Source organism: Palaemon carinicauda, chromosome 7 (genome assembly GCF_036898095.1).
Source record: "Palaemon carinicauda isolate YSFRI2023 chromosome 7, ASM3689809v2, whole genome shotgun sequence".
Lineage (NCBI taxonomy): Eukaryota > Metazoa > Arthropoda > Malacostraca > Decapoda > Palaemonidae > Palaemon > Palaemon carinicauda.
Window position 1 is genome coordinate 17661544 of NC_090731.1, and position 27500 is coordinate 17689043.

General features: G+C 35.5%; 2 protein-coding genes across 3 annotated transcripts in view; both read left to right on the forward strand.

Annotated features, from left to right (window-relative positions):
- Positions 1-3245: 3245 nt before the first annotated feature.
- The window catches only part of LOC137643878 (probable G-protein coupled receptor Mth-like 3), a 62590-nt gene continuing 38335 nt past the window's right edge, over positions 3246-27500 (forward strand). Inside the window, exons 1-2 of one of the 2 annotated variants that reach the window (XM_068376617.1) lie at positions 3246-3863; positions 6029-7199. In XM_068376617.1, the coding sequence (XP_068232718.1) occupies positions 3312-3863; positions 6029-7199 (1723 nt within the window). In that variant the 5' untranslated portion in view covers positions 3246-3311. The remainder of the gene's footprint in view (positions 3864-6028; positions 7200-27500) is intronic. The other variant, XM_068376618.1, reaches the window with a different exon arrangement.
- Positions 11089-15447, forward strand: LOC137643500 (probable G-protein coupled receptor Mth-like 1). Its single transcript, XM_068376264.1, has 4 exons — positions 11089-11176; positions 13445-13625; positions 14091-14180; positions 14861-15447. Exons 1-4 carry the CDS (start codon positions 11098-11100, stop codon positions 15129-15131), a joined length of 621 nt encoding a protein of 206 aa, XP_068232365.1. The 5' UTR covers positions 11089-11097; the 3' UTR covers positions 15132-15447.

The following is a 27500-nucleotide window of genomic DNA, read 5'->3' on the forward strand; positions in this document are numbered from 1 at the left end:
ATCTACTCTTCAATCTCCTCTCTCCTTTCTCTCATATCTACCCTCTTCAATCTCCTCTCTCCTTTCTCTCATATCGACCCAATTCACTCTCCTCTCTCCTTTCTCTCATATCTACCCTCTTCATTCTCCTCTCTCCTTTGTCTCATATCAACCCTCTTCATTCTCCTCTCTCCTTTCTCTCATATCTACCCTCTTCAATCTCCTCTCTCCTTTCTCTCATATCTACCCTCTTCATTCTCCTCTCTCCTTTCTCTCATATCTACCCTCTTCAATCTCCTCTCTCCTGTCTCCCATATCTACCCTCTTCATTCTCCTCTCTCCCTTCTTTCATATCGACCCTCTTCAATCTCCTCTCTCCTTTCTCTCATGTCTACCCTCTCCAATCTCCTCTCTCCTTTCTCTCATATCTACCCTCTTCAATCTCTTCTCTCCTTTCTCTCATATCTATTCTTCAATATCCTCTCTCCTTTCTCTCATATCTACCCTCTTCCATCTTCTCTCCCCTTTCTCTCATATATACCCTCTTTAATCTTCTCCTTTCTCTTATATCTACCCTCGTCAATCTCCTCTCTCCTTTCTCTCATATCTACCCTCTTCAATCTTCTCTCCCCTTTCTCATATATCTACCCTCTTCAATCTTCTCTCTCCTTTCTCCCATATCTTCTCTTCAATCTCCTCTCTCCTTTCTCTCATATCTACCCTCTTCCATCTTCTCTCCCCTTACTGTCATATATACCCTCTTTAATCTTCTCCTTTCTTTTATATCTACCCTCTTCAATCTCCTCTCTCCTTTCTCTCATATCTACCCTCATTAAGCTTCTACTTTCTCTCATATTTACCCTATTCAATCTCCTTTCTCTTTTCTCTCATATCTACCCTCTTCAATCTCCTCTCTCCTTTCTCTCATATCTACCCTCTTCAATCTCCTCTCTCCTTTCTCTCATATCTACCCTCATTAATCTTCTCTCTCCTTTCTCCTTCTGAAAGTCTATGTATCTGACCCACATTTTTACCGTTCCCTATAATTACTTACAATGTAATTAAGTAAAAGAAATTAAGATATTCAGTCAAGGGAAGGAATTCTCAATATGCTATAGATGTTCTAAATTCCAAATTTCGAGAAACAAAAGAGAGAAAAAGAAAATAAATTATCAGATGCAAACGCTCTCAGTCATTAAGTATTTCCTTTAGGCAAATAAAATCCATCTTGCAGAAAGAATTGCTTTTTGGTCTCCCCACAGACGGACAGTTTTATCCCGCAATGAAATTTATCTCAGTAGAAATGATGTATGCTTCACCATCTCTATCCTTCTTCCTTTACGACTTTCTTGGAAGAGTTAATCTGAACAGAGGCTGAAATCTCTCTCTCTCTCTCTCTCTCTCTCTCTCTCTCTCTCTCTCTCTCTCTCTCTCGTTAATCTAGACAGCTTGGAATGTACTCTCTCTCTCTCTCTCTCTCTCTCTCTCTCTCTCTCTCTCTCTCTCTCTCTCTCTCTCTCTCTCTCTCGTTAATCTAGACAGAGTCTGAAATGTTCTCTCTCTCTCCCGAGTTAATCTAAAGTCTGAAATGTACTCTCTCTCTCTCTCTCTCTCTCTCTCTCTCTCTCTCTCTCTCATTAATCTAGACAGGCTCTTAAATGTACTCTCTCTCTCTCTCGAGTTAATCTAAACAGAGTCTGATATGTACTCTCTCTCTCTCTCTCTCTCTCTCTCTCTCTCTCTCTCTCTCTCTCTCTCTCTCTCGTTTCTGAAATATTTCTCTGACCTACGTAATAAAGAGAATGCTAAAAAATCAATGGTATTATTTTAACGAAGAAGTATGGAAAAATATCTCAACTGTTACTATTGGCAGAATAATAATAATAATAATAATAATAATAATAATAATAATAATAATAATAATAATAATAATAAAGAAAATTGACGCGGAGTCTAGATACGAGGTCATTAATTTCGGATATCGCTAAAAGGTTATTTCATCAACTTGACCCAGTTCCGATAAACACGGTCGAGGCAGCCCCGAATCAATATGCCGATAAACCGGTATCTTTCACCGATACATTCTTTACGGGACTAAACCGAAGATCCTTAATTATCATTATTAATCTGCTCATAAAAAGAAAATTATTGAATATTCCTCTTTTTTTTTTTTTTTTAAATATATAGTCATGCTGTTACTCAGTATCTTGTTGTCATTTACCCTTATGTTTTATAAATGATTTTGTAACTTCGTGTTTTTCTATATTTTATCTATTGTGAAACTCTACTTCATTCTCTTCTGAAGTCTCTCTAAATCATTATCATGATAACTGGCGTTATTCTGTCATTGTCGTTATTACTTTAGTTATCATTGTTATCGTTGTTAGAGTTCTCTTGCTTGAAGGTACACTCGGGCACACTATTCTATCATTTTTCTCTTCCTCTTATTTTGTTAATGTTTTCCTAGATTATATAAGGGATATTTATTTCAATGTTACTGTTCTTAAAATATTTTATTTATCCTTGTTTCCTTTCCTCACTGGGCCGTTTTCCCTGTTAGAGCCCTTGGGCTTATAGCATCCTGCTTTTCCAATTAGGGTTGTAGCTTAGCAATTGATAATAATAATAATAATAATAATAATAATAATAATAATGGCCACAATTAACATACTGAGTAAGCTTCCGTAAACTGTAAGCCAGAAACGGAATTTCAAAATACTGTAGCGACTGTAAACATTATTACAGTGTTTTAAAATAAATGAATAAAAGGTTGGGCTTATTGACAACCATGATATGGCAAAATGATAAGAAATAGTAAAGGGTAACTTACAAAGGCTGGCAGGCAATAGAAAGACCTGCACTGAAGGTGCAGGCTACAGGCTCTTGAGCTAAAGCAGCCTGTAAGAGGGTATGGTAACCTTTAAAACAAATAAAACTCACTAATTTTAGACGATTGCACACCGGAGGCAATGAATAAGGTTTCCTGTTTTCGCATTGACTAACAACGAAAATATTTTGGTAGAAACTGTTCTTTTCTTCTTCTTCTTTTTTCCAGCCTTTCCTTTCTGACCCTTCTGCCAAGACGAAAGAGAGACGGAGTTGTTGCTATGTTTGCCACATCGGTTTTCCTTGGCTCCACCCATGAGAAACTGCCGAGGATATGGGAATCCTACAAAACTTTGTGCTTAGTGATGATAAGGCTTTTGTGCCATGTACTGAGGTACTGTGCTTCGTGGCCAGTTATTAAATATGAGAATTTAGATATTGTGAAGTGTTTTCCTTTTAAAAAGACAGTAATTTAGTAGCTTTTTTTTCTAACATAGTAATTAGACATGTTAAACAAAGGTGTAAATGCGAGGAAGCTTGTGGCGTTAGCTATGTTTATGCAGACCTTCGTATCTCCGATCCACTCAGCCTCCGAAGATCAGCTCAGCCTCTCGGCCAGTACCTTCAGGCCCGAGAACTTGACAACCGGGAAAGCTAATGCTGACAACTTCACGACTACGACCGAGGTCTCTACGACTACGACCGAGGTCTCTACGACAACGACCAGCGACCCCAAGATAGACGAATCCTTTTCCGATGTAGGCGGGATTGAGGAATCGATCTCATCCGAGGATGGAGACACGGCGAGAAATAACACAGTTGAATTACAAACGTTTGTTTCAACGACGTCCTCCGGGGACGTCGATGACAATGCGTCCACAGAAACACCCTCGGGAGAACCAGGCACCGTCTGCCCTGCCCCGGTAGGAGGAAAAACGACACGAGGAACCATTGTGAAATGCCAGTGCCAAGGTATGGAAGTCTTGGTCGACGGGGAATGCCAACCGCATGAGGGTGTTGTCGTTCCAGTGAAATATAACAAATATTTTTCGAAACTGGTAAGTTATCATTTGTCTATTGAATCATTTCTAAATCCTTACCGGTCGAAGTTTTTTTTTTTCCAAAATTATCCTATTAGTATAGTTTGTTCAATCGATTTGTCAAGTAACAAGTATTCATAGATTTGGATATGAATCCAAGAGGCTGCCATGCATGCAAACACGTACAAACAAACACACGCTATTACACAAACGTACACACACACCTACATATATATATATATATATATATATATATATATATATATATATATATATATATACACATACATACATATACATATATATATATATATATATATATATATATATATATATATATATATATATATATATATATACATTTATATGTGTGTGTGTACTCCTAGCTATATGATGATATGGAAGCAAATAAAAACGAGATTAACAGTGATTTAAAATATTTCTAATTAGAATCAATACAAGAGATAAGTGGAAAAGTTTCTAAAGTATCGGAAAAGACAAACTTAAAAAACAAAAGATTGGAAATGAGGGTAAAATCCAAGAGAGATGAAACAGATTTAGCACCCCCCCCTCCCCCCCAAAAAAAAGGGATTCGTAAACACATTCAGATCAATTGAAGAAACACTAAAGAAAGGAAGAATCAAATGAAAATATTATCAGCAAAAGATATGGCGTGATAAAAATTGCAGGGGATTTTCTGTGCAATGCTATACAATAATGATATAAGAAATAATTGTCAATAGGAATAATGAAACATTATTCATGTAATTAACTAGCTAGTGGAAAAATCAAAATAGTATTATAAACCACTATGTATGGCATTTGTGTATGGCATTTCTGTCAAAACTTCAGTAGTAACGAAAATCTTTCAAAGACAAGGAATAGATGAATCTTAGGTTAGAATACTTGAAGATACCTATACAGCAATCTTAAAACTACTTAAAGATAATGAGAAAATTCCTAGTAAGAAAGGAGTTAGAAAGGGAGAACCCATCTCTCCCAAATTATTGATAGCATGCCTAGAAATTTTTAAAAATTTAGATTGGGAAAATGTAAGAATTAATATTAATGGGGAATACCTTAACAACTTGAGATTTGCAGATGAGATAATTGTGTTTAGTGAATCATGGGAGTAATTGCAAAAGGTGATAGAAGATTTGAATGGAGAAAGCAGAAATGTAGGACTTAAAATGAATATGAGTAAAGCAAAGATAATATTCAGCGAAAATGCAGAGATACCATATAAGGGTTATGGACTAACCTCTAGAGATTGTTAATGAATTTACATAGTTAGGACAGACAGTAAGTGTTTTCCCGGGACATAACACCAAAGTTAAAAGTAGGATAAGCTTTTGGTAAATGAAATGAGATTATGTAATGTAAAATGCCACTTTCTCTAAAAGGAAAAGTATTTAATCAGATGATACTGAGTCTTGACAGATTTAATTCATGGATCGTTTTAGATAATGTGGTATTTTACTTTTCATAATCTCATATTGTTTGCCAAAAACTCTTCATTCCTTGCTTATCCTTCTTTTAATTTCGGTCTTTAAGTGTTCTAACAAGATTCATCTGTTCCCTGTCTTTGAAGGGCTTTCATTACTGCTAAAGCTTATGAATTGAAAGGGCGTAGCAGTTTTAGACAAAATTTTCCAACTTTCTTAAGGAACACATAGATCCTTGTATTTCTAAGCCATTCTAGTCAGTTGTAAGATAAGGAAATGGAAGAATAGAGGCAAAAATTTAGATTTTTAAAGTAATAAGAGTACTTAAAAGCATACACTTGAAAAGAATATTTGATGCTTTTTAAAGACACGTTTTAAACATTAAGTATTTGGAAAATGTTGGCTATATTTCATAAATGTTGCAAGAAAGAGAAAGAAATAACCATGAAGTAATGTAGTATTTTCGTCTTGGCTATTCTATGCACAAATCCTTACTTTCATTTTTACTTTGTTGTATTTTTTTTTCTATTACAAAAATTTTGAATTACACCAGACCAGCTGACACCCTCAAACCTTTTTTTTCATTGAAAATATATATTAGAATTTATTACGAAGATGGATCTCAGTCTGTGTTTCGTAATAACTCAGAAGGAAGTTAATTAACCCATTTCGGATTTTGATTTGATTTAATTTAGCAAATTTTAGTTGTCATTGTTCATATGTTTTTCCTTTTAACAGGAAGATGTGAAGAACTACAAGGTAAAAACAGAGAACGTGAACTGCGACCCAACCTACTACCTAACCCGGAACTTCAGCAGAGGACAGTTTCATCTCAGACTTGATAAGGGTGATGTTGTCCTTCTAAAGGATGCTGGTGAACTGGAGGGGCAACGCATTTCCAAGTACTGTGTCACTCACCACCTGGATAACCAACATTACCTGACATGGACGCTTAGAGCATGTATTCCTATACCGTCTGTTCCCAGGTGCTGTTCCTTTGGAAAAGCCATGAAAGATGGTGTTTGTCAAACTGCTAAGACTCCAAGTGTACTAAAACCTCCAGTTTTTAGTAAGCCTCATTCCACAGAGCCTGTTGAATGGACAAATATACAGAACTATCATCTCGATTTAAAATGCCAGTCTGATCCCATGGTAACAGTTCCTCTTGGTAATAATGGCACACATTTGCTATTGTTAGCCAATGGTTTATCACTCACCTGGAAACCTAATGAGGTTTGCACTTATGATAAAACTTACTTCTGTCCTGATTACTGCACTGATGGCATCGAGGAGAGTGATGGCACCGTGCAATACTTTGTAAGCTTTTGCTACATGTCTTGCAAGGAGAGACATGACAAGGCCTGTGGAGATGGCCCGTGTATGCGTAGATGCTGTGATGATGGGTCCTCATATGACAGCAGTAAAAGAAAATGCTCGCCTGATTCCAACTCCACATTCAGTCCTCTTGATGTAGGTCATTCATGCTCGTACACTATTGTAACGGGTCCTCCTCCAGCCTGCAAGCGTCCCACAAAGTACGACAAGGAAATCAGCATAGACAGTGAGGGGCAACTGTCCATTAATTATAGAAATTACTCTTCTTTTGAATATTGTGTGGACGTAAACTTCCGAGAAGAACATCGGAGAACGAGTGTTTACTTCTGCGGAGCTGAACCTCTCTCGTGGAAGAGCGTACGCCTTCCTGTATTCCTGACTTGTAAAGTCATCTCTCTCTTCTTTCTGACATTATGCATAATTTGTTACCAACTAGTCCCTAAGCTTAAGGCGAACGGTGGCACACATCAGCTATGCCATGTTCTGTCCCTCTTCATTGCTTATAGTATGAGTTTTACTGTGAATTGCTTCAATAATGACCTCGTTCACCATTTTGCTTCCTGCTTCAGTCTAGGTAAGATTTCTTCTTTTTAATCAATATAGATTTTGAGGGATTTTTTTTTTAAGTTTAGATATCAATAACTTATTATACTATGCCTTTTTCCTAAATAGTATAGCATGGAGGAAATGCCACCCCCCCCCCCAATACTGCCAGAAGGGTGAGGGATTGGGTTTAAGGCGAGATTCAAGATGTATTTTCGGCTCCTACTCCTGATGCCTATTGGACGATCTTACAAATGTTTTTAGCTAAAATAACCTTTTCTATTTACTATTAGTTTCTGTCTTTATAATTTCAAAGTTGTTTCAAATTGTAATCAGACTCTTTAGTTACCATAATAACTTTTATCATAATTACCTGGTTCACCCTCACTTACATACATAGCGGTTTTTGCGGTAGACTTATGTACTTCACCCAGGTTTCATAGAATCTACTGAAACACATATCTACTGTACTTTTATCCTAGTGATGAATCGACAAACGCCAAGGACAGGTGATATATATATATATATATATATATATATATATATATATATATATATATATATACATATATATATATATATATATATATATATATATATATATATATACATATATATATATATATATATATATATATATATGTATATATATATTTATATATATAAATGTTTGGGGGAAAATGGGGCTCCATCGGATTGAACAAACAAGATCCAAAATTATATTTGTTTTTAATTTTGAAAATGAATAACATCATTGTTTTCCGCAGCCATTTTCACGCAGTTTGGATTCCTGGCAGCTTTCTTTTGGCTAAACATCATGTGCTTTGAGGTCTGGAGAAAAATCAGGTAAAGAATTAAAGATTCTGGGAAAACGTTCTAAAATATGCGAATTTTTATGTTATTTGGTGTCATGAATTCTATTCAGTCACGAATCTGCACAATTGTTCTTCATATTTTCATATCTCATTAACATTAATTAATTTTTCAAGCTTTATATCTACAGCAAAGACTGAGAGGGAATTGAAAACATTTATATTTATGATGATTGTTTATTACGATAGCTCTTTATCTGATAAAATTAAAAAATGAAGTTATCTAATTTATTTTCATAATCTCTAAAACTCTGCCACCCACCTCAATCTCTTTCAATTATCATTAAAATTCTTTTTCATTGTCCTAAAACTGTTGAGAGAATCAACGCATAATATCTCCCTTTGCTAAGTCTCTTTTGTGTTGCAATACGCTAAGATGTCTTCAAACTTATTCTATTTTTAACAATTTCGAATCCAAAAAGGAGACAACATTCATGTGTTCAGTATGTTGTCTATATAAATTAATCGCTATGAAAAATGTTTTACTTTCAATGTTTCCCTTACTTGTACTAATACTAAGAATGGATACCATGGTACGATAACTTGTAATGGCCACCTTTTATAAAACTTAGGAAATTTAGTTAGATGATATTTTTGCACACTTTGAAAATCAGTTCATTGCTAAAGGCAATGAATCCATCGTGGATGACCCTACTGCCATAAAGCAATCAGATATTAAAACATATTTTTCCTACTTAAATATGAAATGAAAGTCATTAACAAACCCAGAAATTGATAGAATATCTGCCATTGCTCTATTCTGTTTAAACTATTAAATTGTGCTATATTTCAGAGTCCTGTGATCACCTTGACCTTGCAAAATGACTATGTGGTTAGGGAGTATTTATATCATTCCTTTTTCCATGTTTTACGAGGCAAAAGGGTGCTGTTAAGACAACTACCGTTAAAAAAATGATTTTATTTTCATCAAGCACGTCAAAACAACATAAAGATTTCTATCGTAACACCTTTTTTGAAAATTTGAGTAAAGTAATTTTTCTAAGTAACTAAAGATATCAAACTGTCTTAGACAACAATTTGATCAGTCACAAATTACCAGTAGTTTGAAGCATTGGATTTTATATCTTCGTGGATACTGCAGTGTTCCTTCGGCCACTAGCTGGACTAGCTTTTCATCTTTCTACTCTAGCTCCTTTCCCAGTTCCTAGCAGCTAAGTTACAGTCCAACCTCTTTGAACTTATATATCTTGAAGAATTTTTTGGTTTTCCCATATTGCAACTAGGTGGTTAAGGGCCTCCCAAAATCAACACTTGATGTTTTTTGTTGGTGAAGCGTGATTGATTTCACAATACAGTGTTTTACTATTCTTGATAATCTAGTCTTGGATAGTGTCATAGCCTCTGTACCAAGGTCTTCCACTGTCTTGGGTTAGAGTTCTCTTGCTTGAGGGTACACTCGGGCATACTATTCTATCTTATTTCACTCCCTCTTGTTTTGATAAAGTTTTTGTAGTTTATATTGGAGATATTTATTTTAATGTCACTTTTCTTAAAATATTTTATTTTTCCTGTTGGAGCCCCTGGGCTTATAGCATCCTGCTTTTCTAACTAGGGCTGTAGCTTAGCAATTAATAATAATAATGATTAGTAACAGTTTTCCTTTGTAGGAAACTTACAAATCGCTATTTTCTTCATTAGAATATCCATTACAATATACAGTAGCTATCCTTTGAAGGGAACTTACAAAGTACCATCTTCTATACTATACTATCTATTAAAGCGAGGTTTTTTATTTGCAGGAAGCTCACAAAGTACCAGACTTCAAAGAAATACCCAGAAATTTTCTGCATGTTATATGGTTGGGGAGCACCATTATGTATAAGGTAAGTTTTCATATGTATTTAATTTTGACTGTGGGTATAACTTCAGACTTTTCGTAATCGTATAAGACTTAACTAATCAAATTTTCTTCATGTTGTACCAGTACTTATCAGAAGATTAATCTTATTCTTTAAATATATTTAATTTTTACTGTGGGTAGAAGTTCAGACATTTTGCAATTCTAGAAGACTTTACAAGTTTAATTTTCTTTTTGATGTACTTGTATATATATATATATATATATATATATATATATATATATATATATATATATATATATATGTATTCATAAATCAATAGCCTCCTTATTTGATAATAGCTTAAGTAATTTTTCTTAATCTATCATTTGTTGATATTAAACGTATTAGTTTATTATAGATAATTTACTGGAATGATTATGAAATTGTTTCTTTAATTATAAACTTACAGCTTGTTTTAATAACATACTAATTAAAACGAAAAATCTGCTTAAAACTTATCAATTTCAATAAATATTGTCAATTTAACTTATAAAAAATAAGATTTGTCAAGAGGAATTTTCTTAGTAATAAAAGGTTTGGAATTTTCTGTATCAGATTAATTATAATCATTAATCCGTCCTAAGTCCATACGACATTTGAAAAGGATCGTATTCTCTACCGTTCAGTTTCCCTCCGGCAAGTGTAACTGAACATTTTGGTGCATCCTTAATAGAAACAGGATCTGCTATGAGCTATACTAGAGTACCTTATGCGTCACTCTCCTTTTTCACTCGTAAGGATATACACTCAACAGGTAGACCTATAGGCTGCCCCAAACCCTACATCCTTAGTTCACAAGGATGATGAGGTTGCATCGACCAAATGAACTAACAAGGTTGAGCGGGACTCAAACCCCAGTCTGGCAATCACCAAGCCAGGACATTACCACATCTACCATTCAGTTTCTCTCTGGGAAGTGTTCAAGCAGTGTAAATGAACATTTTGGTTCACCTTTTAAGCACTTAAGTGAATATTTTGACGCACCAATTCAGGTTCTCCCCGGCAAATGTTCAAGCAGTGTAACAACATTTTGATTCACCCATTAAGTACTCCAAGTGAACATTTTGACAAGACATGTACTGAAAATAGTGTAATTTAGAGGCTTTTACAGGGAATGTCTAATAACAATAATAATCATTCTTAGAAAGAGTAAATGTTCATGAAATAATTTCTTTATTCTAGTGCAGTCACCGTCATGATGCAGTTTGTGAACCCCCATGAAGTCAGGGACGAAATCAGGCCATACATTGCAATCAAGAAGTGTTGGTTTCAGGGTAAGAATAATTTCCTTATTACAATCAGGAGTCCATCCTCCATGTTTATTTTAGATTTCTAAGTTTTACTGCTAAGATACATGTTACAATGTGGACACTTGATTTATTCCTGATCTAGCTAATAAAGAAATGTGCTTTTTTTCAGTCCAAAAATATAAATAAATGAAAGGTAAGTTTTGATTATGATTAAAAAACAATGAGAAAAAAAACAGCAATAGAATCAGATTGTTTTTTATTTTTTTACTGAAATTAGACTTATATATATATACTGTATATATATATATATATATATATATATATATATATATATATATATATATATATATATATATATATATGTATATATGTATAACCTATAGACATGATATATATAGCGATCACAACACTGAAAATAAGCGCACCGGTCGAAAAGCAGGTTTAAGAATGCAGAGAACACTCGACAATCCTTTCACTAGCAGCACCAATAACATACTAACGGAACTGTGCATCCACCCACGCACTGAGCGTAGAAGGGTTAAGATGCCAATTAGTCATTTATCGGCTCAGGATTTTTTTTAACCGACTTAGACCATATATACCAAATTTGATCGTTAATGATTTGCCGTGTATGCAAGCGGCAAATCATTTATGCCGCGACTGTGTATATATATATATATATATATATATATATATATATATATATATATATACAGTATATATATATATATGTGTGTATATACATATATATGCATATATATATATATACATATATATATATATATATATATATATATATATATATATATATATATATGTATGTAAATATATATACATCATATATATATATATATATATATATAAATATATATATGTATATATATATGTATGTATGTATGTAAATATATATACATCATATATATAAGTATAATATATAATAGTGCATATATAATAGTATATTCCAAACTTTTTTTATTTTTGCTAATTGAGCCCAGAATACGTAGATCCTAGGAAAACGTTTATCAAAATTAAAGATGCGATTAATTTAATGTGGTTCAATGTTTATTTTGGATATAAGAAATGTTACTCGCACTGAAAACCCTAGAGCTAGTTACATTCCATAAGCTGTTAATTATGGCATAATGGTATTAAAATTTAAGGAGGTAGATATTTATTATAAGATTATGGTAGATAAAATGATTAAGAGCACTTTTAATTAATTAATATATATATATATATATATATATATATACATATATATATATACATATATATATATATATATATATATATATATATAATGTTTTCAAGATTTTTTGAGACGCAGTTTTGCACCGACTCGCATGGGTGCCCTTTTAGCTCGGAAAAGTTTCCTGATCACTGATTGGTTGGGCAAGATAATTCTAACCAATCAGATAGCAGGAAACTTTTCCGAAGTAAAAGGGCACCGCTGCAAGTTAGTGCAAATGCGCCTCATTAAAAAAAATTGAGTAAAGTATAAAGGATCCTCTCGTTTATGAGGAGTTTTAAGGGTACCATTACTTGACATGGTGCTCATTAATCAATAAAAGTATTACATCACAGCTTAGCATTAGTAGTTTCCATGATTTACACTGTTAAAAAAACCGTAATTTCAATCGGAAATTCTCTGTAAAAATATCCGGTTTTCAGCCTTATTTCAGTAAAATAGAGGCGACCGTTATTTTACCCTACTTTGTTTTCATCTTTTACGGTTGGCAACCGTAATATCAGTCCTTTATGTCAATATATCTGGTTTTAAAACGGTAAATTCGTAGCAATGTTTCTTCCATGATTTTTATGATTTTTATTTTGGCAAATTTTCAAATTTTTAGGTTTTAAAATTTTTAGATTTTTTAATTTTTTAAATTTTAAATTTTTAAATTCTTAAATTTTTAGGTTTTTAAATTTTTAGATATTTATTCGAAATAGAGAGAAGGAGATTAAGGGATTTTTACAAGAAACCGATTGAACTCTAAACAGAAAAGAGTTTTCTAAAGTTTTCATAGCTAATATATGAAATACCTTAGCTAATGGGGTTACTTTTCTTACTACATCTTATTTTGATTATTCATTACCTACCTTGTAGTTTATTTATTACCTTGTTTTCTTACTGGGCTATTTTTCCCTGCTGGAGCCCTTGGGGTTTTAGAATCTCGCTTTTCAAATTATGTTTTTATCCTAGCTTGTAATAATAATAATAATAATAATAATAATAATAATAATAATAATAATAATAATAATAGTAATAATTTGTTCATTCTCGTCCATTAGAACAAGCCAGTGGTTTGGTCTACTTCTTCTGTCCAATTGGTGGGCTGTTCTTTTGCAACGCCCTCTTACTCATCCTCACCTTCATCGACACTAAGAAAATCCTTCGAAATTCGAAAGAGGCCACGAAGGAACTGAATGCCATCGGAAGATCATCCAGGGATATGGTGGATTGCGTCAAAGAGTAAGAAACACATGAAGGATTTTATCATGAGTATGGTTGGTAATATTTCGGTTGTCTCTCGCCCAGCGCACGAGTATATTTGGTAAAATTTCGGTAGAATCCCACCCAGCGCAAATATATTTGGTAAAATTTCGGTAGAGTTCACCGAGCGCTATTACCGCTCTTCAGCACAGATTGGCTCGATTTTTTTCCCCCTTCCCTGCGAGCAAAACAACAGCCATCAGATTTCGGTAATATTTCTATAGAGTCTAATAGTTTTCGCTCCGCCGTGCGCTGGCTTCGCTCTCGGAAAAAAAAAAAAAAAAAAAAAAATCATCAAGCCTCTATGTACTGGCAAGCGGTAATGGCGCTGGGTGGGACTCTACCGAAATATTACCGAATATTACATGACAAATTCTTTTGTTTTCAATATAATGAAAAGCTAGAAGCTGCAAAAAAATTAATCTTCACTGTTCTCCTTTTCAGTTTTCACCAGAAGCTGAAGCTTTTTGCCATTTCTGTGTTCTGTTGGGCCACTGAGTTCCTGTCATCTATAATTCCTCCGGAGGAAATCTGGTATGAAATGACATTTAGTTTTACTTATTGTTTTTAGATAATTATAAGACTTCGTAACGCAAGTGAATATAATTTCAAAATCTCTTTGTGGTATCAAGATACAGATGAAATTTCATAATAAAATTTACCTGCGAAAGGTCTGCCCTGTGAGTAAGTGTAATTACTAATACAAGAATGTTGAATTAGCATTCGAACAATGCATAAAGCACCTATAGTAAATAAAAAAAAAATAAAATGATAAGAAATAAAAGTCACATTATATTATATTGTATTATATTTATTATATTATATTATACAATGAACGTCTGTCACAGAATCCACAGAGCTAATCTTCAGACTATTCGTTTTCCTTTTCTGAAGTCTATTACCAATCTCCTCTTTATTAATCTTTCTACCTTTCAAATATCTTTATTACCTTTTCTTCTTAGTCTGCTTTACTGCCTTTCTGTTTTATTTGCAGGTAAAATTAAGAAACGATTACTATCTACAAATGTAAGAGTTAGAAATGTTTCTCAAATAATAACATTAATAAAGCCGGACCATTTAAGTTTAGGTAATAATACCATAATAGACTACAAATCAATTTCTCCAAATTTAGTCATTTGTTTAAAATATGTTCATTAACTGATCACAGATTCTTTTCGTCTGAAGCTAATCCTTCTTTTTATTCCAATTTTCAGGGCACCCACCGATATCCTAAACGCTCTTCAGGGCCTCTTCATATTCATCATCATCATGGCAAACAGCAACAAACGAAAGCTTATAAAGAAACGGTTTCCTTTGCCCTTCAGGTTAGCCAGGAGATGCTCGGCCGCTCTTCGTTGCTTTAGAAGAAAAGCAGCAACAGCAGCAGCAGACGGAGGAGAAGAGAACACCTCTTCCACTGAACCTGAATCATCGAAGTCAGATTCATTATCTATGAAAACTCTGACTTACAGAAAATTATCCTGATGTTCTCTGAGTTTGATAAGAAAAGGGGAATACCATAAGAGGAAATATAATGTCGTTTTGACCGACCACCCGTGTTTTGGGGATGAAAAGATTGGTGGATATGAATGGCGGTGACAGATGTCCCAGGAAAAAAAAAGAGAGAGAGAGAGAGAGAGAGAGAGAGAGAGAGAGAGAGAGAGAGAGAGAGAGAGAGAGAGAGAGAGAGAGAGAGAGATACTTGAACTAGATTAGAGGTCGCAAATTCGTGTCTATTATGTTACTAAAGTGCCAAGGCCACACGTATACTGTATACGTATACATCATATATGCACACAAACACACACATATACAGTATATATATATATATATATATATATATATATATATATATATATATGTATGTATGTATTACATATGTATATATATATATATATATATATATATATATATATATATATATATATATATATATATATATATATATATATATATACATGTATGTATTACACAGATATATATGCATGTATTACAAGTTATATATATATATATATATATATATATATATATATATATATATATATATATATATATATATGTGTGTGTGTGTGTGTGTGTATGTATGTATGTGTGTGTATGTAAATCCTTGTAATTATATTAAGGTCATTGAAAATATAGAAATATGTAGGTAATAGTTTTATGCTTAGGTCAAGATGTTACACCTACCTTAACTTCTTTCCATACAAATACACAAAAAGAAAAGCTAATTGTATAATTGAGTTTGAGTTGAGAACGAATAAAAGAAGTTTCTTAACTTTTAAAATTCAATTCATCTTAATCGTGTTTCAATTGAAATATGATATCAGTGAAAATAGTTACAATACTCGCATGAAAACTTGAGATCTCTTTTACATATCAATACCTCTTGAAAAATAGACTGAATATTTGTTATAAAGTAACGAACAATAACTTAAGCTTTTATTTAATTAAAAAGTCTTGATAGCAAACTAAAACATATTTGAATTATCTGAAAGCAAATTTTTTCATCACACTTTCTTCATCGTCATAAAACAGTTTAGCACAAAACCAAAATGTTCTCTACTTGCATTTTCAATTCTTTATTATCCTGCAGCAATATCCTGCTAACAAAATAATTAGAGAACATTATACAAGGATGTTCAATAATCGCACTGTAAAAAGCCTAAAGGTACGTTTGACATTCACGGTTTTTTATTTTTCAATATTATCAGTGGAAGAATTAAATGCATATATCATTGTTTCCGGTCAAGCAAATCAATTATTTCTTAAAATTATTCTAGGTTCTCTGTACAAAAGTAACTTTAATCTCATAAGCTTTGAAAGAAACGTATCTTTTTATCGAATATCAGATAAAGGATTAACATTTACTGAGACATATATATATAAATATATATATATATATATATATATATATATATATATATATATATATATATATATATATATATACATACATATATATATATGCGTAACGTTACGTCTCCTTTGGTCATTTCTGTTATTGTCATTATTGTGGTTATATAATTCAATGAGAAACTCACTGCACCACTTAAATGGGACATCAAAAATATGTGGCGTAAACCATATAATGCCTTGGCGGATGGTCCTACTGGAATTAGTATGGACAGGCAGGGGTCACTTGCCCTAGTTAGATAGGCATTGCGCATCACAAGGAACTGGCTATCCTTTGATGTATCTAGCCAATGAATCCTCTTGAGGCACTATGCGTCAATAGGCGTAAGAGGAGATGATGATGATGATGATGATGATGATGATGATGAAACCATTATCTAAGGTTTAATCACGAGTTAAACAAAATTCTACACTGATACTGGAACTAATTTAATTTCTATCTTCGAGGACAACCTTTATAATCAAACGAAAGCCATATTAATAAAGCATTTGCTACAAAGAAATAAATTGGAGATTATGAAATGGTCCTTAAATCGGAATGGCCACAGAAGGAACAAAACCCAAGCGAAGTTAATTAATGTTATCAACGCCTGATAAAAGATACGAGACTCAATTAGGATTTCGACGGAAAATTTGAGAAACCGAATTAACTGCGAGTTATGTTTTACACACACAGATTTATATATATATATATATATATATATATATATATATATATATATATATACCCCAGAAGGTATCCAACCCTGCCCCAGTAAAGTAGCGGCTATTACAGATTTCCCCAGACCACGTAACTCTAAGGAAGTAGCTGGGTTCCTTGGGCTCGTTGGGTATTACCGTAAATTCATAAGAGGTTTTGGAGAGATAGCGAGACCCTTAGATGCTTTAAAGAAGCAAAACGTAATAAATTGGGGAGAAGAAGAAGAAAGGGCCTTTAACCATTTGAAAGCTGCCTTAACTAGTAATGAATTACTCGCATATCCTAGATTTGATCGCCCGTGTTTAGTGACAACAGATGCGAGTAGCGTAGCTATTGCTGGCGTAGTGTCTCAACGAGATGTTAAAGGCAGAGAGAGACCCATTTGCTTTGCTTCCCGGGCATTAAAAGGGGCAGAAAAGAATTATAGTACATTCGATCGAGAGGCTTTGGCTATTCTTTGGGCTCTAGAGAGGCATCGGTTCTTTTTAATAGGTCAGTCGATTGAGTTGCAAAGCGATCATCGCCCTTTACGTGATTTGTATAATGAAATTGATTTGACCTCTCGTCAAGCGAGATGGATTGAGAGATTGTTCGAGTTTAACATAAAGGGTTTTCACCACTTAGAAGCTAAGGGTAACAAGGTAGCTGATGCTCTCTCTTGAAGTGCAGTACTGTAATAGGAGTAACAACTAGGGTACAAAAGAGGAACGAAGAACGTAATCAAAATAGTGAAGACCCCCATCATACTAGAGAAAATAGAGAACGGGATGAGAGTTCTCAGGATGCACATAAAGTATACGGGGGAGAGAGAGAGAGAGAGAGAGAGAAAGAGAGAGAGAGAGAGAGAGAGTCGACTCGGGAGGGAGAGAGAGAAAGAGAGCCGAATCAGGAGAGAGAGAGAGAGAGAGAGAGAGATGAATATATGAGGATGACAGAGGACATGACCAAGGGTGTCCAGAATGAATGCCCTGATGATGCAGGTTTGATTGACTTGGGAGGTTGGGACATAAAAGAAGTCTGAGAGGGACAGAAAAAAGAGGAATGGATGGAAAGAGTGCGAGCAGGGATTAAAGGGGAATCGGAGAGTTATGCGTCATTTCTGAATGTGCCTCGTGAGAAAATTTTTATAGAAAATGATGTCTTATATTGTGCTTAGGGGAATTTTGTGCATACGAGAAGAGGGGAGGGGAATTCTGTGCACGGGTAGTTCTTCCTCCCTCTTTAATTATACGAGCCATCCACATTGTACATGTAAGTCCGTATGCAGGGCATTTAGGGATTGATAGAACATTAAGGAGAGCACGTGAATCCTTCTTTTGGTTAGGAATGAAAAAGTCTATAGAAAATTATATAAAAGGTTGTCCTGCTTGTAACTGTTTCAAAGAACATTAAAACACTGTACCAGAAGCCAGAAAGTGGCTGATAGTCCCCATTCTATTCTATAGAGTGCATATGGATGTAGTAGGACCATTTCCTACTGGGTTAACACAACATAAGTATATATGTGTATTTGTGGATGCATTTACTCGATACGTTCATACTTATGAAATGTTGGATAAATCTGCAAATTCATTAGCCCAGGCGCTGTGCTCTTTCATTACTAGGTTTGGTTGCCCAAAAATTTTGATATGTGATAATGGTCTCAAGTTTATAAATAAGGTGGGGAAATCAGTCACGGACTTGATGAAAACTGAACATTTTTCAGTGACCGCATATAGGCCTTCAGCAAATGGCTTAGTAGAGTCGCATAATAGGGAAATAGTGCGAATTTTGTGTTACTTAGTGGCTAATGACCCCCTTCATTAGCACGCCATGCTTCCTACAGCTGAGCTAGCTTTGAACATTGCATATAATGCTTCACTCAGGGACACGCCTTTCTTTTTAGTGTATGGACAGGATCCTGTGTTACCATATACCGTTCTCATTAATTCGCAAGAATTGCCAAATTATTCATCTGAGCACTACTGTGTATATTCATTAAATTTACTGAGGAGAGTGATGAACACAACTGAAAGGTTTTTGAAAAGAGCTAATGAAAATCACAGCTCAAAGTATGATAGTCGGTTCAAAACCGCAACGGTAAAAGTATTTGTGGGCGATCGTGTGTATTTGAAACGATTACAACTTAGGAAACACAAACTAGAGCCAGCGTATTTGAGTCCTTACCAAGTAAAGATGGTTAAGCCTAACAGTTGCACAAACTAGAGCCAGCGTATTTGGGTCCTTACTGAGTAAAGATGGTAAAGTCTAACAGCTGCACAAACTAGAGCCAGCGTATTTGGGTCCTTACCGAGTAAAGATGGTAAAGTCTAACAGTTGCACAAACTAGAGCCAGCGTATTTGGGTCCTTACCGAGTAAAGATGGTTAAGTCTAACAGTTGTGATACAAAGCATTGTTAATGACGCAGTGTCTGAACATCATCAGGCACATATACTGTACATGTGGTACCTGAAGAAGTAGTTTTCAAAAGTGTTCCTCCTTACCCCTGCATACGTGATAACAATGTCGGGTTGAGGCTAATGTCGTGTTGATGCTAAATATATACGTAAAATGTTGTGGTAATTTTGCTGAATGTGGAAATACGTATAATATTGTTGAGTGAACCTAAAAACAATCAGAGGTTAAATAGGTCAAGTGAGATCCGTCAGGCGGATGCTGTATTATTCATGTATTTATATGATTCCTGGTTGCTGGGGCCGGGGCGGTTCCCCAATGGCAAGTGGTTGCAGGATTAATGTTCAGCCTTGAGGATAGGCAGTGTTGGAGAATGTGTAGATGTGAATACCTTATGCTTAATGTTATAAGTGAAGGGTGGGAAGATGAATGATTTTCTCGGGAAAACGGCTAGCGACCATCGGTTGAAAGTTGCAAGTGCAAGTGTAGTAGTGATTTAAATAAATTCTGAAACGGTGGTAGTGAGTTGTGTTGCGAAATTGTGCCGTAAACCCGGACAAGTAAAATCGAGGGATGAAGGAATATCTATTCCTACCCCTGTCCCGCCCAAGAGGCCCGTATTGCCCTCAACCAGATGGAGGTTATTGATGAGGTTATATACTGTAGACCTGATGTTTATGAGTTTTTTATCACTTTGGGCATTCTGTGTTTTGGTTGCAGAGGCCTTAAGAAGAAATGAGTGGAATTATTTATATTGTTTTGTGTACATTTTTACATGCAATATTTCATTTTTTGTTTTTTGTGGAAGATTTTTTTTTTGGGGGGGGAGGTGATTTCTATACATACATATATATTCTATGTTGCATTTCTATTTAGTACATGCCATGACTATTCCGGGTTGGAGTGTTCTCCATATATCATTGACTAGTGAGAGCGAGTGCGTACCTCCTCCTGGAATCAAGAGCTGGGGGGGGGGAGTAATGTCCTAATTTGTGTATGTATATATCTTGTATATCAAGGTATGTGAACTCAATATTCATGAGTATTCCACAAAAACGTATGTGTCTGCATGTTTTGCAATGGTTGCATTTTGATAACGAAGGCAGTAGTTAGTTGCCGATGAGCACTCGAGTTCATAAGTCCCTCACCTGAGAGGGTAGATTGTGCCATGTGTACTTACGAACAAATCTTTTATAATAAATGAAGAAAACCCCATATGCCGACGTCTCATTATCCGTCTGCACAGGTCATACTTATATATATATATATATATATATATATATATATATATATATTTATCTACCTATCTATCTATATACATATATATATATATATATATATATATATATATATAGTTGTGTATATACTTATATATCATTAGATACATATATATTCTCACATATATATTCATACGTATATATACTCTATACATATATAGAGTATATATATATATATATATATATATATATATATATATACAAACATATATATGGATAGATATAGATAGATAGATAGATAGATGTATATAAAAATATATGCAAATGCGAAACATATGCATATATACATATACATGTGTATATATACATATATATATATATATATATATATATATATATATATATATATATATATATATATATATATATATATATACATACATACATACATATACCAAGGCACTTCCCCCAATTTTGGGGGGTAGCCGACACCAACAATGAAACAAAACAAAAAGGGGACCTCTACTCTCTACGTTCCTTCAGCCTAACCAGGGACTCAACCGAGTTCAGCTGGTACTGCTAGGGTGCCACAGCCCAACCTCCCACATTATCCACCACAGATGAAGCTTCATAATGCTGAGTCCTCTACTGCTGCTACCTCCGCGGTCATCTAAGGCACCGGAGGAAGCAGCAGGGCCTACTGGAACTGCGTCACAATCGCTCGCCATTCATTCCTATTTCTAGCACGCTCTCTTGCCTCTCTCACATCTATCCTCCTATCACCCAGAGCTTTCTTCACACCATCCATCCACCCAAACCTTGGCCTTCCTCTTGTACTTCTCCCATCAACTCTTGCATTCATCACCTTCTTTAGCAGACAACCATTTTCCATTCTCTCAACATGGCCAACCACCTCAACACATTCATATCCACTCTAGCCGCTAACTCATTTCTTACACCCATTCTCTCCCTCACCACTTCGTTCCTAACCCTATCTACTCGAGATACACCAGCCATACTCCTTAGACACTTCATCTCAAACACATTCAATTTCTGTCTCTCCATCACTTTCATTCCCCACAACTCCGATCCATACATCACAGTTGGTACAATCACTTTCTCATATAGAACTCTCTTTACATTCATGCCCAACCCTCTATTTTTTACTACTCCCTTAACTGCCCCAACACTTTGCAACCTTCATTCACTCTCTGGCGTACATCTGCTTCCACTCCACCATTTGCTGCAACAATAGACCCCAAGTACTTAAACTGATCCACCTCCTCAAGTAACTCTCCATGCAACATGACATTCAACCTTGCACCACCTTCCCTTCTCGTACATCTCATAACCTTACTGTTACCCACATTAACTCTCAACTTCCTTCTCTCACACACCCTTCCAAATTCTGTCACTAGTCGGTCAAGCTTCTCTTCTGTGTCTGCTACCAGTACAGTATCATCCGCAAACAACAACTGATTTACCTCCCATTCATGGTCATTCTCTCCTACCAGTTTTAATCCTCGTCCAAGCACTCGAGCATTCACCTCTCTCACCACTCCATCAACATACAAGTTAAACAACCACGGCGACATCACACATCCCTGTGTCAGCCCCACTCTCACCGGAAACCAATCACTCACTTCATTTCCTATTCTAACACATGCTTTACTACCTTTGTAGAAACTTTTCACTGCTTGCAACAACCTTCCACCAACTCCATATAACCTCATCACATTCCACATTGCTTCCCTATCAACTCTATCATATGCTTTCTCCAGATCCATAAACGCAACATACACCTCCTTACCTTTTGCTAAATATTTCTCGCATATCTGCCTAACTGTAAAAATCTGATTCATACAACCCCTACCTCTTCTAAAACCACCCTGTACTTCCAAGATATATATATATATATATATATATATATATATATATATATATATATATATATATATAAATTTATAAATATGTGTATATATAATGTATATATATATATATATATATATATATATATATATATATATATATATATATATATATAGTAATATCCCTTCGCCTCCTCATGATCAGATCTTCCTTATCCTCCTTCAGCTTTAACTTATCCATCTCTCTTCCAACCTTATCCAATGACAATTTCCTCCCAAGCGCATTTTATCCTCTCCCTGTGTTCCTCCTTAATTATGAGTCTGATCTTCTTCATCCTTACATCTCTAATCTTCTCTGTGACATTGGTCATATCAGATCTTCTCCAGATTTCTTCATTCAGTAGCCTTACTTTCTCTGCTATCTAACCTCTTCAATCTTCTCTCTCCTTTCTCTCATATTGACCCGTTTCAATCGTCTCTCTCCTTTCTTTCATATCGACCAGCTTCTATCTTCTCTCTCCTTTCTCAAATATCTACCATCTTCAATCTTCTTTCTCTATCTACCCTCTTCAATCTTCTCTCTTCTTTCTCTATCTAACCTCTTCAATCTCATCTCTCCTTTCTCTCATATCTACCTCATTAATCTTCTCTCTCCTTTTTCTGATATCTACCCTCTTCAATCTCCTCTCTCCTTTCTCTCATATCTACCCTCTCCAATCTCCTCTCTCCTTTCTCTCATATTTACCCTCTTCAATCTCCTCTCTCCTTTCCCTCATATCGACCCTCTTCATTCTCCTCTCTCCTTTCTCTCATATCTACCCTCTTCAATCTCCTCTTTCCTTTCTCTCATATCTACTCTTCAATCTCCTCTCTCATTTCTCTCATATTTACCCTCTTCAATCTCCTCTCTCCTTTCTCTCATATCGACCCTCTTCATTCTCCTCTCTCCTTTCTCTCATATCTACCTCTTCATTCTCCTCTCTCCTTTCTCTCATATCAACCCTCTTCATTCTCCTCTCTCCTTTCTCTCATATCGACCCTCTTCAATCTCCTTTCTCCTTTCTCTCATATCGACCCTCTTCATTCTCCTCTCTCCTTTCTCTCATATCTACCCTCTTCAATCTCCTCTCTCCTTTCTCCCATATCTACCCTCTTCTATCTCCTCTCCCCTTTCTCTCATATCGACCCTCTTCATTCTCCTCTCTCCTTTCTCTCATATCGACCCTCTTCATTCTCCTCTCTCCTTTCTCTCATATCGACCCTCTTCCTTCTGCTCTCTCCTTTCTCTCATATCTACCCTCTTCTATCTCCTCTCCCCTTTCTCTCATATCGACCCTCTTCATTCTCCTCTCTCCTTTCTCTCATATCGACCCTCTTCATTCTCCTCTCTCCTTTCTCTCATATCGACCCTCTTCCTTCTGCTCTCTCCTTTCTCTCATATCTACCCTCTTCTATCTCCTCTCTCCTTTCTCTCATATCGACCCTCTTCAATCTCCTCTCTCCTTTCCCTCATATCGACCCTCTTCATTCTCCTCTCTCCTTTCTCTCATATCTACCCTCTTCAATCTCCTCTTTCCTTTCTCTCATATCTACTCTTCAATCTCCTCTCTCCTTTCTCTCATATTTACCCTCTTCAATCTCCTCTCTCCTTTCTCTCATATCGACCCTCTTCATTCTCCTCTCTCCTTTCTCTCATATCTACCTCTTCATTCTCCTCTCTCCTTTCTCTCATATCAACCCTCTTCATTCTCCTCTCTCCTTTCTCTCATATCGACCCTCTTCAATCTCCTCTCTCCTTTTTCTCATATTTACCCTCTTCAATCTCCTCTCTCCTTTCTCTCATATCGGCCCTCTTCATTCTCCTCTCTCCTTTCTCTCATATCTACCCTCTTCAATCTCCTCTTTCCTTTCTCTCATATCTACTCTTCAATCTCCTCTCTCCTTTCTCTCATATCTACCCTCTTCAATCTCCTCTCTCCTTTCTCTCATATCGACCCAATTCACTCTCCTCTCTCCTTTCTCTCATATCTACCCTCTTCATTCTCCTCTCTCCTTTGTCTCATATCAACCCTCTTCATTCTCCTCTCTCCTTTCTCTCATATCTACCCTCTTCAATCTCCTCTCTCCTTTCTCTCATATCTACCCTCTTCATTCTCCTCTCTCCTTTCTCTCATATCTACCCTCTTCAATCTCCTCTCTCCTGTCTCCCATATCTACCCTCTTCATTCTCCTCTCTCCCTTCTTTCATATCGACCCTCTTCAATCTCCTCTCTCCTTTCTCTCATGTCTACCCTCTTCAATCTCCTCTCTCCTTTCTCTCATATCTACCCTCTTCAATCTCTTCTCTCCTTTCTCTCATATCTATTCTTCAATATCCTCTCTCCTTTCTCTCATATCTACCCTCTTCCATCTTCTCTCCCCTTTCTCTCATATATACCCTCTTTAATCTTCTCCTTTCTCTTATATCTACCCTCGTCAATCTCCTCTCTCCTTTCTCTCATATCTACCCTCTTCAATCTTCTCTCCCCTTTCTCATATATCTACCCTCTTCAATCTTCTCTCTCCTTTCTCCCATATCTTCTCTTCAATCTCCTCTCTCCTTTCTCTCATATCTACCCTCTTCCATCTTCTCTCCCCTTACTGTCATATATACCCTCTTTAATCTCCTTTCTCTTATATCTACCCTCTTCAATCTCCTCTCTCCTTTCTCTCATATCGGCCCTCTTCATTCTCCTCTCTCCTTTCTCTCATATCTACCCTCTTCAATCTCCTCTTTCCTTTCTCTCATATCTACTCTTCAATCTCCTCTCTCCTTTCTCTCATATCTACCCTCTTCAATCTCCTCTCTCCTTTCTCTCATATCGACCCAATTCACTCTCCTCTCTCCTTTCTCTCTTATCTACCCTCTTCATTCTCCTCTCTCCTTTGTCTCATATCAACCCTCTTCATTCTCCTCTCTCCTTTCTCTCATATCTACCCTCTTCAATCTCCTCTCTCCTTTCTCTCATATCTACCCTCTTCATTCTCCTCTCTCCTTTCTCTCATATCTACCCTCTTCAATCTCCTCTCTCCTGTCTCCCATATCTACCCTCTTCATTCTCCTCTCTCGCTTCTTTCATATCGACCCTCTTCAATCTCCTCTCTCCTTTCTCTCATGTCTACCCTCTTCAATCTCCTCTCTCCTTTCTCTCATATCTACCCTCTTCAATCTCTTCTCTCCTTTCTCTCATATCTATTCTTCAATATCCTCTCTCCTTTCTCTCATATCTACCCTCTTCCATCTTCTCTCCCCTTTCTCTCATATATACCCTCTTTAATCTTCTCCTTTCTCTTATATCTACCCTCGTCAATCTCCTCTCTCCTTTCTCTCATATCTACCCTCTTCAATCTTCTCTCCCCTTTCTCATATATCTACCCTCTTCAATCTTCTCTCTCCTTTCTCCCATATCTTCTCTTCAATCTCCTCTCTCCTTTCTCTCATATCTACCCTCTTCCATCTTCTCTCCCCTTACTGTCATATATACCCTCTTTAATCTTCTCCTTTCTCTTATATCTACCCTCTTCAATCTCCTCTCTCCTTTCTCTCATATCTACCCTCATTAATCTTCTACTTTCTCTCATATTTACCCTATTCAATCTCCTTTCTCTTTTCTCTCATATCTACCCTCTTCAATCTCCTCTCTCCTTTCTCTCATATCTACCCTCTTCAATCTCCTCTCTCCTTTCTCTCATATCTACCCTCATTAATCTTCTCTCTCCTTTCTCCTTCTGAAAGTCTATGTATTTGACCCACATTTTTACCGTTCCCTATAATTACTTACAATGTAATTAAGTAAAAGAAATTAAGATATTCAGTCAAGGGAAGGAATTCTCAATATGCTATAGATGTTCTAAATTCCAAATTTCGAGAAACAAAAGAGAGAAAAAGAAAATAAATTATCAGATGCAAACGCTCTCAGTCATTAAGTATTTCCTTTAGGCAAATAAAATCCATCTTGCAGAAAGAATTGCTTTTTGGTCTCTCCACAGACGGACACTTTTATCCTGCAATGAAATTTATCTCGTTGGAAATGATGTATGCTACGCCATCTCTATCCTTCTTCCTTTACGACTTTCTTGGAATAGAGTTAATCTAAACAGAGGCTAAAATCTCTCTCTCTCTCTCTCTCTCTCTCTCTCTCTCTCTCTCTCTCTCTCTCTCATAACCTGTTTAAGCTTGCCATTGTAGGTTTCATATTGTTAGTTTTTATGCCATTGTTATCCTCTCTCTCTCTCTCATAACCTGTTTAAGCTTGCCATTGTATGTTTCATATTGTTAGTTTTTTTGCCACTCTCTCTCTCTCTCTCTCTCTCTCTCTCTCTCTCTCTCTCTCTCTCTCTCATAACCTGTTTAAGCTTGCCATTGTATGTTTCATATTGCTAGTTTTTTTGCCATTGTTATCCTCTCTCTCTCTCTCTCTCTCTCTCTCTCTCTCTCTCTCTCTCTCTCTCTCTCTCTCTCTCTCTCTCTCTCTCTCTCGTTTTTGAAATATTCCTCGGACCTACCTATTAAAGGTAATGCTAAAAAATCAATGGTATTATTTTAACGAAGTATGGAAAAATATCTCAACTGTTACTATTACCAGAATAATAATAATAATAATAATAATAATAATAATAATAATAATAATAATAATAATAATAAAGAAAATTGACGTGGAGTCTAGATACGAGGTCATTAATTTCGGATATCGCTAAAAGGTTATTTCATCAACTTGACCC